This window comes from Pithys albifrons, chromosome 21 (genome assembly GCF_047495875.1).
Source record: "Pithys albifrons albifrons isolate INPA30051 chromosome 21, PitAlb_v1, whole genome shotgun sequence".
Taxonomy (NCBI): Eukaryota; Metazoa; Chordata; class Aves; order Passeriformes; family Thamnophilidae; genus Pithys; species Pithys albifrons.
The window spans coordinates 7,831,903-7,844,237 of NC_092478.1; the positions used below are offsets into that span (position 1 = coordinate 7,831,903).

At 53.7% G+C, this 12,335-nt stretch overlaps 1 protein-coding gene across 1 annotated transcript in view; it reads left to right on the forward strand.

Annotated features, from left to right (window-relative positions):
• Window positions 1-1,296: 1,296 nt before the first annotated feature.
• Window positions 1,297-12,335, forward strand: part of TBX4 (T-box transcription factor 4) — a 36,963-nt gene continuing 25,924 nt past the window's right edge. Inside the window, exons 1-3 of the mRNA XM_071574939.1 lie at window positions 1,297-1,505; window positions 2,940-3,098; window positions 3,942-4,036. Coding sequence (XP_071431040.1) covers window positions 2,943-3,098; window positions 3,942-4,036 — 251 coding nt within the window. The 5' untranslated portion in view covers window positions 1,297-1,505; window positions 2,940-2,942. The remainder of the gene's footprint in view (window positions 1,506-2,939; window positions 3,099-3,941; window positions 4,037-12,335) is intronic.

The following is a 12,335-nucleotide window of genomic DNA, read 5'->3' on the forward strand; positions in this document are numbered from 1 at the left end:
CCAATTTCTGCATCACGTGACGGTGGGAGTGAGTTTGGGTTTAAATTAACTTTCAAGAAAAGCCCGATAAGACCCCTGGCCGGTTCAGCCCCATGGCGGGGTCCCTGTGAGCCCGGGGCTGCGGGAGCGAGCGGAGCCTCGGCGCCCGCCCGGGACCCCCGGCTCGGGTAAGGGCTCCTGCCCGCGGGCGCGGAGCGGGCACAGCCGGGCCGAGGGGTGCGCAGGGGCTCGGGGGGCGCAGAGCAGAACAGAGCCTAGCGATGCTGTCGCGACATAGTACGGTGTGAAGCAGCGGAGCTGTCGCGATAGACATAGGTACAGGTGGCAGCGCGGGGGCCTGGGCGCGTTTCGGGTGCGAAGGGCGGCTCAGCACAGGGCTGGCAGCCTCGATAGCAGCGCTTTGGGGGTGCGTTTGTGTCTTGGTAACAGTGACAGCAGAGCGGTCCTGCAAGTCACGATAGCAGTCGCGGACTCTCCCGAGGGGGTTCTCCACCTGATTTAGGGGTTTGACGTGGCGGTGGAGCCCCGGGCAGGCGCTGCCCGTGGTGGTGCGAGGGCCGAGATCTCCCCTCACACCGGGGCAGCCTCGCCGGCCTGGCCTCGCTTTGTTGTGGCCGCCCAACTCCAGCACGCCTTGGGGCAAGGCTCGGGGCTCTCCGTCGCGACAATGGGAGGACGGTAGGCCCTGTCCTCGGCCCTGGGCTCGCAGGGAGACTCGCATCCGAAGGCAGGCCCTGGGCCGGCGGACACAGACGGTTCGTCAGGGGGTTGCAGATCCCTCCTGAGGCGGGACCCCTGCCCAGGCCTGATCCCGGCTCTTTCCCACCGTCCCTCCCGGGCTGCCCCGGCTCCCGCCCAGCCAGGTGCGCTTCCAGCGCGGCCTGTGCCCGCCTGTCCCTGTCGCAGCCCCGGCCAGGCTCGGCTCCCCGGCGGGCGGCGGGAGCGCCAGGACCGTCGGGGCTGCGAGGGGGCGGCGGTGCCGGGGATGTTCCCCCTTCCCGGACGCCCCTCGGAGCAGCGAGCTGCTCCGCTCTCCGCCAGGCCCGGGGCAACGCCGAGGCAGGCCGGGGAAGGCCGCGGCCGGGTCCGGTGCGCGGGGGCCGGGCGGGCGCGGCCCCCACCGGTGCCCTCCGGTGAGGATGGTCGGGCGGGCGAGGGGCTGGGCCGGGCCGAGCGGGCCGGGCCGGGCGGAGCGGGCCAGAGCCGGTCTGTGGGGATGTGATTGACAGCGGCAACGTCAGCAACAGGAGGGGAAGGAAAAGGGAGGGGGGGTAGACAAAGAGGGAGGGAGTCGAAAGGCTCCAAACTGGATCTTTATGGAACATTTTCCGCCGAGATCAAGGGAAAGTGAATCCGCGCAGCGGGGGATGCCCCGAACGCCGCTGCCATCGGGGGCCGCGGAGCCGCGCCCGGCCTGAGCGCCCCGCGGATGCTCTTCATGCCGCAGCCGCCCCCAGGCCAAGCCCGGAGCCCCCCGCTGTGCCTTCTGCCCCTCGGCCGGCCGTGTGAGTTCCCGGGGTGCGGGGGGAAGGACGGGGGAAGAGGGGAGTCCCAAGGTGCGGGGCTCCCCGCAGCCCGCGGAGCCCCGGCCTGTGTCGGGACACCGCCGCCAGCCTGCCCCGCTGCTCCCCGCCAGCCAACCTGCTCCATCCCGGCAGCACCGGACGCCGGGGTCCCCGTCCGGGACAGGAGCCGGGCCCTCGGGGCTCGCCGCGGACACCTCCCACCTGTGCTCCTCCGGTCACCGGCTCCGCGGTGCGATGGGCACCGGGAACATCCGCGCCTCGACCAGGCCAGGCCCGCCCCGTTCCGACCTCCCGAGCCGGGCGGGGGGACCGGCCGAGCGCTCGGGGCCCCGGGCCCCGGACAAGCAGCTGCAAGCGGGGGTTGTGGGGCGCTCCCTGCCCCAGGGGCTGCCCCTGGGCACCGGGGTACGTGTGTCCGCTCGCACACAGCCGGGCTGGCTGTCCGGCTCCTCGGCGGGAACTCTCCCTGCAATTCTGCTGGGACGGGAGCTGGGAATCCCACCCCGCTCTGACCAGAGCTCTGCTGGGGTTGAGGGGTCCCAGTACCGCTCTCCCTGGAGCTCTGCTGCGGCTGGAGCTGGGGATTCCAGCCCTGCTCTCGCCCTGCATCGCCGCTGCCCCGAGGAGCGGCTCGGCCTTGGAGGAGATGCAGGACCGGGCTGTGGGCCGGGGGACAGGAGTGCTCCCTCGGGGGTCGCGGGCCTGTGGGAAGCGCCGGTTTCGGTTCCCGGGGCCGGGAACCCACAGCCTCCTTGGGGCTGTTCCCCTTCCGCGCCGCCGATGCCCGTCCGTCTGTCTGTCCATCCGTCCGTCCGTCAAGCGGGGCGGGCTGTCGCGTCCCCTCCGCGCTGTAAAAGTCGGGGTTGATGCGCGGCAGCCCCGGCGGAGCTGTCAGGCCTTATCTTTATTGGCTTTTCCCAGTCTCCGTCCAAGTTTAAGAGGGGCCCTTTTATCTCGGAGCCCGGCACTCCGTCTGTTTACACCGCCCGGCTCCGCCGCAGCGCTTCGCCGCGGAGCCCCCGCAGCCCCGACGGGACGGGGCGGAGAGACCGGCCGGGCTGGGCTGCTCTTCCCGACGGGTACCAGAGGGGAGAGGAGAAAGGATCGGGGCTGGGGGGCTACGGCCACATCAGGGATGAGCTGCCTGGGCCTCAAGCGGGAGAGCAGCCACGCGTGGGCGGCTCCCCCGCGGGGCCCAGCGGGCCCGGCCCGGCTCTCCCGGGCACAGCGGCTTCCCCCGGGACCGGGGGTGCAACGTCCCAGTCTCGCCGAGTGCCATCGCCCCAGGAAGGACCACGGGCCGGGCCGAGAGGGCCTGACTACGCAGGTGGCCGTGCCCAGGGCTGGGCAGGGGACAGGGGCTGGACGTGGCCCCCGGTGGCGCGAGCTAACGGTGCCCCTCTCTCCCCCAAGGAAATGCTCCAGGAGAAAAGCCTGTCTGAAACCGAGGAAGGGTTTCCAACAGCCCCCGCGCCCGGCCATGCGGACTCCTCCGCTGGCTCCCCCGTCCTCGGCGTAGCCGGGGGGAGCACCACGCCGCTCAGCAGCCCGCAGCTCCCCGACCCCGAGCAGGTACGCACCCTGCCCTCCTGTCGGCTGCGCCTCTCACCCCGCCAGCAGCCTGGCCGGAGCCCGCCCGCCACCGCGCATCTCCCTCGGCCACCACTTCGGGAGGGATTGCGAGGAGGGCACGTTTTAATTCACTTTATTTTTTTATTATTCCTTTTTTCTTTTCCCCGTCCAAGGCAGGCCGCTCCACGCCCGCCATCGGTGTGCGGGTCTGCAAGGGCCAGTCCGAGAGCCGCGGCTGTCGGGCCCGTCGGGTGGAGGAGCCTCCGTCTCCCTACCCGAGCAGGACCTGGCCCGGCGAGAGGGTTCTTTGGGTTTTTTTCATCCCTAAACAAAACTCCGGGTCTGCCGCGGCCTCTCGGCACGGTGCGGCTTCTCTGCCTTGGCCCCCCGCGCAGGGCCGGAGCCTCCGCGATGCCCCGCATCCCGCGGACAGGAGCGCGCCCCTGCCCTGGGAGCGGATCCCTTTTCCCTCGGGTGTCCCCGCTGATGCTCCTGGCCCCGGTATTTGGGAGCCCTGGGGCGAGTCTGCCCCAACGGGGCACGGAAATCCTTTGGGAAAAAAAAACAAAAGAGAGACAAAAAATTCCATTTGGCTGCAGTGTCCTGCCTGGATGTGAAAGTCTACAACTAAAACAGACCTGAGTTTGTTTCTTTTATTTTTTGGCCAAGGACAGAGGATTTTTTGGGACTCCATCCTGCTCCCGCACGGGCTGGTGGCTTCGCCCGGAGCCTCGGCTGCAGCGCGGCCCTGGCTGCACAGACCCAACCCCGGCCCTTCCCAGTCCTTCTCCCAGGTTTTCTCCGTCATTTCTTGGTGTTCTCATTTTCTTTATTTTTTTACAGACAATAGAAAATATCAAAGTCTATCTCCATGAGAAGGAGCTATGGAAGAAATTTCATGAGGCTGGCACCGAAATGATAATAACCAAAGCAGGCAGGTTAGTGAAAATTTCATGTGAACATGAATTGCTTCTGATCCCTCTGAAATGTCCTTGGGTGCTGAGACTGGGTTTTGCAGAGAGGCCGCGGTGAGGGGAATTTTTAAAAAAAATATTATTTTGATTGCAGATTTCAATAAGATAATTTTTTTTCGGCATAAATTGTGCATGTGTTTGAATGTGGCAATGGGATTGTGGATGCAAGAAAGAGTTGTAGAGTCATTTGGAACATTTAGCCGCGATTCTCTTTGGTAATGTTTAATTTTAATATTATTTTAATTAGGATATTAGCATGATTGTGGCTTTATTTTATATTATTATTATTATATCTTTTTCTTCCTAAAAAAGCAAACCCCACTTCCATTTTCTGTGCCGTGCACTAAGACCTGTGCTGGGATACTTTGCACCAAAGTTTTAGCAATACGAAGGTTTGGGCTGTTCTTGTAACCACAAAACTGAAAGAGAAACGGGTACCACTTTTAGGTTAAAATAACCTGTCTTGCCTTGGAAACAAACTAATTTTTACCAAGTCAGCGTCCCCTCAGTGTGCACACCCAGGCCCAGGAGGGAGCCCACAGAGGCTTCACTTTCCCAAAGAACCCACCTCAGAGTCTTGTCCCACTCGGGCTGCTCTGGTGGGAGATGTAGAATTCACGTCAGAAAATTCAACATGAGAATTAAACCTCAGACCGTCCCCAGCCTGGGAGTCGATTCCTAAGGAAATTATCCAGGTCTCAGCTGTGAGCACCAAACTATCTGACCTTGGCTTCTGCGGGAGGGGGCTCGCATCGCTGCTGCTGAAAAAGAAACATTTAGGTGTTAAAATTGAATTCACACACAGGGGTTCGGTTCTGCCGTGCCCTGCCATTGCTGGTTTTACCCCGTGTTAGGGAGCTGTGCAGCCGGACACTCCAAGAGTGGGGAGAAAGCAGAGGAAAATATTACTCAAATAATATCTATGCATTTTTTATTTTTCTGTGGTCCCTGAACCTTCGTGCAGGACACTCGGGGCGACTCATGGAGTGAGTGAGAGTGTGTGTGTGTGTGTGTGTGTGTGTGTGTGTGTGTGTGTGTGTGTGTGAGTGTCTGTGTGTGTGTCTGTGTGTCTGTGTGTGTTTGTGTGTAACTTTTTTATCCTGTTTGCTGATCACACTGTGAGACCGAGAACCCAACCCTCGGCTTTGGATTTTGGGGATTGATGAGCTCTTTCCTTCTCCTTTCCTTCGTCCCGGCAGTGTTGCTCTGCAGCAGCTGGTCCGTGTGGGGGTTTTACTCTAATAAGCAAGATATTCCCGTTAGTCCCCCTGGAGAGGGGGTGTATGTCCCGGGAATCTTCAATTTATTTGCTATTTAGCTGTTTATGGAGTGATCGTGCAGGTAACCCTGTCCTTATTACACCGCATTTTGGTGTATAAAATCTTAGGCTTGTTCTGTAGCGTCTGGTGATGGAAAGAGCCGGATTCATTTGGACAGGTCTGCTCCCTAAGTCAGCTAAGACGAGGGGATCAAGACCTCAGATATTTCACCCTTAATTTATAGTATGTGTGTGTCTGTGCGGGACCCGTAATACCTTTACCGAATTCTGGACCCTAAGCATCCCAAATGTGCGTGTTATCTCTTCGTAAGTCTTAACGTGGATGGTTTAAACAGCTCCATATGCATCGGGTTCAGTCCCACATTCCTTGTCCGGTGGAGCTGGCAGTGCACACGTAGCCCCTTTCATGAGGATGAGATGGGGGGTAGACCCCAAGACTCACAAAACTTTGGTTTTTTCTAAGCCATCCGAGCCAAATGCTCCATTTGCGAAAATCAGCGCCATCGAGCTAACAGAATTTTTCTTTTTTAAAAAATATAAATAGATTTCAATTTTAAAAATAATGAAAAAAAGAAGGGATTGAAATGCTGGTGAATAACACGAAACAAAAGAATCTGTTCATTGCGTTTCTTTGGATGCAGCTGCCAATGGTGCCAAAACACGGGGCAGTGGTTTTTATCAGGGTTTTTAACGGGTTTTTAGCAGGTTTTTGGCAGCGAGGCACAGGCTGCCCAGCCCCGGAGCCCACGCGGCGGTGCCAGGACCCAGCTGCGTCCTCGCAGCTCCGGGCTGGGCTCTCCAGCAGCATCGACAGCAAAAATACACAAAATAATTAGCGCGAGGGCGGAGGAAAAATCGAACATTTTAAATGCCGTGGCGGCTGAAGCCTCTCGGTGGATGGCGATGCCAGGCTGAGCCACGCGTGTCGGTGCTGGGAGCAGGGCAGCCCGCGAGCAGCAACCTGCTGTTACTCCTCATGCAAGGGACAATCTGAAAATTATTGCTTCATGCAGATTTTATTTTGCCCGAGCTATTTAAATAAAGAGTCGCAATAATAAACCTCCTCTTGACCTAATTAAAAAAACGATGGTTAATGGAGATTTGTGTGCACTTGCGTTTACCGTTGCGGGAGTGGAAAGAGGGAAAGCGGCTAATTGCAGGCACTAATTAGGACTCTAATCCCCCTCCCAGCAGGCACAGAGATGCCCCTGAATGCCGTTAGTTGAAATCACTTAAATGTCGGTCTGTCTGACCTCAAGGGGCACAAACGAAAAGAAATGGAAGCCTGATTTTTAAATTTCAAACAACGACAAAAAAAAGAGTGACTTTAATGACAAGTTGACTCAATGAAGAGGAAATGTAAAGCTCAGCGGAAGCGTCAATTCCATGGCAATGGTGTAAAATGGCATTTTTGTATAAACAAGGCAAATATTGATAACTTAGTTGGGGGTTGAAAGTGGGAGTCATTTGTTTCATTCTTTGTAGAGCTCCACAGAACGAGCCAACTATAAATTATCGAGAATTTAGGGCTGAGAATTGCTTTGGGGGATTATTACTCTCTCTTAGGACTGATCTGTAAGAGATATTAGGAGAACACAGCAAGCTCAGCATTGAAATGGAAATCATGTTGTTGCCAAGAAAGTTGATTTATAAAGTGGAAACATCTTTAAAATGCACTCGCTATCTTTTTAATGTCCGACTGCTTCATTGTGGGAGGGGGGAAAAAAGAGATTATTTTATATTAAAAGGCTCATCAAAAGATAAAAAGTTTGTGCTAGCAAAGTTCCCTGAACTTTGCAGAAAACCGCTCCGAGCGCTCGCGGCAGCGCCCGCGGGATGGGCGCCGGTTCCATCACTCAGAGCCTTCCTCTCCTCCCTCCTCTTTGAGGTTCGCTCTAATTACGGATTTCTCCTCCAGAGGATTGTCTGCTGATGGTTTGAAAAGGCAGGATATATGTAGTGGAAAGGTTGCCCCGTCCCGGCGCTGCCCGGAGCGGTGGGTGCGGGACTGGGGGGACACGCGAGGAGAAGCGGCCACGCGTGGCTCCTTCAGGCGCTGCCCTCGGCCGGGGGCGTTTTGCAGAGCAGGGTTTGGGGAGACAGCGTGGCCACAGATGAGAGATTTATTATTGCGGCTTGTAAGAAATAAATAAACAAAGCTCCGTCCGTCGCGGGGCTGAGAGCCCGGCTCGGCCCTTCGAGCGGCCGCTCCCGGGCCAGCATCCCGGGCCAGCATCCCGGGCCAGCATCCCGATCCAACAGCCCAGGCCCCATCCCTGCTTGGTTTTGTAAATAATTGTTCACAAACTCTCCCGTGTATGTATGTGTGTGTCTGTATGTCTGTTTGTCTGTATGTCTGTATGTCTGGATAGATAGATAGATAGATAGACAGACAGACAGATAGATAGACAGATAGATAGATAGACAGACAGACAGACAGATAGATAGATACATAGATACATAGATACATAGATAGATAGATACATAGATAAACAAACAAAAAATCCCCAAACTAAACCAGCTAACCAACCAACCAAAAAATCAACCCCCTGAAAAAAAAAACCCAACCAAAAAACTCCCCCAAAACAACAGAACAAAATCTAAACCAAAAAATTCCCTAAAGCCACCACCAAAAATTTTCCAGAGGATGAGATCCTATTAAATCACATGAATCAACTCAAAAGGGGACAGGGTTTATTAGAGGATGGAGATGCAGGGAGCACACCTTTCCTGCGGGATTCGAGGAATTCCATAGTGATGAAGTTGTGCAAGGGGTGGGTAAAGCAGAAAGCAAACGAGGGACTTCCTTATAAATCTTGCTTTCCCATTTCATCTTCCCAGTTTTATGTGCTATTATTTAACCGAACAATTGCAATGTTTTTGGAGCTCGTGGCAAACTCTGCTTTGTGTCTCATCATTCTTTGTGAAATCTCATCTTCCAAACTTTATTTCTGCTGGAAGTTAATTTTTGCTTACACAGTTTCCCTGGCTCAGGACTTCTTCTTTCTGATAGATTATTTATTTAGCTGTTCCCTACTTTTTTCCAAGGTGCCAGTCACTGCGGGATTGCCATTTCTACCCGGGTATTGCCAAGGACAAACCATTTGATAAAGCTTATGGTTAGGTAGTTAAAAATGCCAGTTCACAGGGTGTCTGGTCACATTTTTGTAAGTAGTTACTGAAGAGAAAATCGTGTCATTCCTCCATTGTGGCAGAACCATCCCTGAGATGTAACAGGAAGCTTAAGATACTGAGTTTGAGTTTTGGCTGGAGTGCAGGATGTGCACAGGTACAGAGACAGCTTCAGTCTCCATGGCAGCAGGTTTAAAGAAGCATATGTAGGAAAATACTGCCCAGGAAAAAGATAGAATCAATAAAGCAGTTTGCATGTGTGGAAAAGACTCAAACCCCTTTAGATGTTCGAGTTTCATTTTAGAAGTGACTTATTTCAGTTCTAAAAAATCTGTTCCTAATCAACTTTAGTAAACCAAAATAAAACTAGTTTTTAGGACATCAAGGTCTGAAGAAGTATAAATGCTTTGGCTAAGCTGGTGCGGCTTTCCTGTGTGAATAATCCTTTAAAAGTTAAATTTTCCATGGCTCTGTAGGGCATATGGATGCCCAGTTCTCATTACAATTAGAGGGAAATATTTGTCCAGAATCTTTTGAGGCAGTTACAAGAATTTCTGCTGAAGGTTTTTGATCCAAAAGCAAACCTTAATATCTGAGATCAGCGATGGAATGTGAGCCGTCAATTTAAAACTAAGAAATAAAATAGATATTTGAGGAATGTTTGATCTGCTTGCTCCTAAATTTGGGGTCCTGGAATTACCCTGTTGAGGCGAACTCCAGCTTTTAGAGAAGGAGCAGGAGCAAACTCCAGTGGGTCTTGTCTGTGCTGCTGAAGTTGCCGACAGCTTTGGCAAGGGAGGCAGAGCCTGTGCACAGGGACGGGAGCTCCGTTTCTAACACAATTCTCTCTTCAAGCAGCAACCCTGGCTTTTAGTTTGTTACAGACACGGGATGCTCGTGGTTAAGGGTGTTCCCAAAGCTTGTTCTCACTCTGGGGCTGCAGCAGCGCTGGCCAGAGGGCAGGGCAGGGGTTGGTCAGAGCCCAGACCTGCTGGGGAAGGTCCCCCCACCATGGCTGGGGCATCAAGGGCTGCTGGGCACAGGGGCTGTGGGTCATCTCCTGCTCTGCACTGATGGCACTGCTGCCAAGGCTGCCCATGGTGCCTCCAGAAGCCCCCGTGGAGCCCACCCAGCAGCAGGGGCTGGGCAATGCTGCCCTGGGAGCAAACCTGCCCTGCAAGGTTGTCCTTGGCCACGCTCTGGCTCAGGTTCTCTCTGAGGTACCTCTGTCCTGTGCTGCCAGCACCCTTCTCTCCCACCCTCCATCCAACTTCAGCGGCAGCAAAACGAAAGCAGTGGAGAAACATCCCATGGCCAGAATTCTGCCCGTGTTTCAAGTCACCATGGGACATAGAGGAAATGTTTGTAGACCATGAAAGCAGCCATGCAGCTAACCAACTTCTCAAGCATGTGAGAAACAATGTTTTATTTAAAAATTAGATGTGCTAGCCAGAAGAAAGAAATACAACCTCACTATTCCACAATGTAGAAATCCCTTAACTGTCTGACCTTCTCATCACTAGGTCATGGTCCTGCCACCAGATAAATCTCTCCTATCTGCCCATAGACTGAGAGTTCAATGTTGCTTGTGTTAGTGACAGTGAATTTGGGGCTGAAAAATGAACTACTGATGAGAACTCCTGTTGAACCTGTATTGTTTGTTATTCTGAGGCAAAGATCTGGCATGGGCTAATCCAGCACTTCAAAGTTAACTGCTCTTACTTTGTATACAGAGCGTCATAGCGGAGTGGCGTGGGTGATAAGAGAAATAAGGGACTGAGGGTTAGGATACACTGGGAAAATGGGACCCTGTTGGAAAACTCTTTGATCTCTTTAAAGTATTTTCTGAAAGCAAGAATCTATCAAAAAGGAAATGCCATTTAAAAGGCTAAAAGAAACAGCTGACATCCCCAAATTTGTTTTAATCTGCTCTGGAGGGTATTATTTTTAAAGATGCGTTAAGTCAGTGGGAGAAATATTTGTCAAAAGAAGGGAAATCCAAAAAAAAATGAAGAAAGATCATCAGAATGGAGACATAGTTCTTGAAGGTTCTGCACACCATTCCTTTGCCTCCTGACAATGGAGATGAGGAGAAGCATCCTCGAGGAGCCATGGCCAACTCTCAAGAAGAATTTGGGGCCACATTAGTCACTATGAGGGATGCAGGCATGGCATCTGCCTTGGTGCTTTGAAACCATCACTGGTGGCATCTCAGCACTCCCAGCAGGTTCTGAGGAGGTGCTTGTTCAGCCATGACATGACTCCTTAGCCAGGGCAGTGAGTGATCAGTTGATCCTCTGATCCTTTCACAGCCTGAGGTGCCACAGGCATCGCCTTTCCAGGCAGTGCTGCTCGGGAGCTCCTGACAATCCAGTCGTTGTTCTACTTGGCCAACTCAAAATCAGGGATTGTAAAATCACTGTCTGTCCTTGGAAATCTTATTGCCTTAAAAACCAGAATTTCAGCTGCTGAGGTGCTGGAGGGCAGGGGGGTGTTTGTACCTCCCTGCAGAGGACAGAAGGGAGCACTTGGTGGGATCTGAAGCACCACCCACAGCACAGGGACATGCAGTGAGCACCAGGCTGCACATTCCCATGGGCTCCAGAGAGCACCCACAGCTTTTGGGGAGGACAAGACTTGGCTTGCCCCAGCAGCACCCACATGTCTTGCTTCCATGCCATTTTCTCCATGGAAACACCAGTTGAATTCCCCATTGTCTTCCTTGCTTACCCTGTGCTGGTCAGAGAAAGCCCTTCCCAGCTAATGCACCAGTATGGACATCAGGAATGATCTTGGTATCCAAGTGAAGAAGGACACATTTAATCCCTGTGAGCAAGAGGTGGTGAGGGGCTTGCATGACCCAGTGTCCCTGGGACACACAGGTCCCTCTGTGCAGCATATCCTGTGCTCACATGAGTGTTTTGGGCACTTTGATCAGCCCTGATGCTCTTGGCTTTTTTTGGCTTGCTGTCCCCTGCCCAAAAAATGACTTTATGGACCCCGGGAGCCTTGCTCCCATCTGTCCAGGGCTGACCAGACCTGCTCATATGGGGATGTGAGATGCCCACAAAGTGGCCAAGCCTGGAGAGTCTGAAAGGCTGGGAACTGCTGCCCCAAAGGAAAGCAAAGCTTTCCTCTTATCACTCACTTCCAAATCCAACCAACCAATTACACATCAATTAAAGTTTGTTTGAACATAATAGAAGCTTTGGCTCCATGTCAGCAACTGCTCCACCGTTAAGGGGATTGGATAGCAATAGTATAAATAAATAAACAAGAGATGCTTATTCTAACAGTTCATTTTAAAACAATTTGTGAATATCATGTAGAGATAAAATGTGCCTAGCATAAACTTAGCTAAGCAGTGACTGCTTCATTATCAGAACAAATAATTCACTAGCACATCATCTTTGAAGCTTGGGAGGGCTGTGGAATTGTGCTGCTTGTTTATTTTCCTGGCTTTTCCTGGTTTTGCTACATTTCATCTGCAGGGAAGGGTTTAGCTGGGGCAATGTGGTGCCCACAGTCCCCAGAGCCAGGCTCAGCCCCTCTGCCCTCCCCAGGGCATCACCCAGTGACTGGGTGCCAGGCTGTGGTATTTTAATGTCACACAGGAGGCACCGTAGCCTTCCCCCCATGATCATCATCTTTGAGGGCAACTTTCTCTTGCAAACACAAAAACTGATTTAAGTTCTCCCCTGGGAAGGGCAGTGAGAGCTGCTGCCACCACACAGTGCCAATTGCAGGGAGTGGGGCCAGTGCAGGGAGTGGGGCAAAAATGTGCCTGTCAGAGCCACCCAACCCGTCAGAGAGCTTTGAGGGGTACACAGGACCACCAGGATGGGGCTGAGG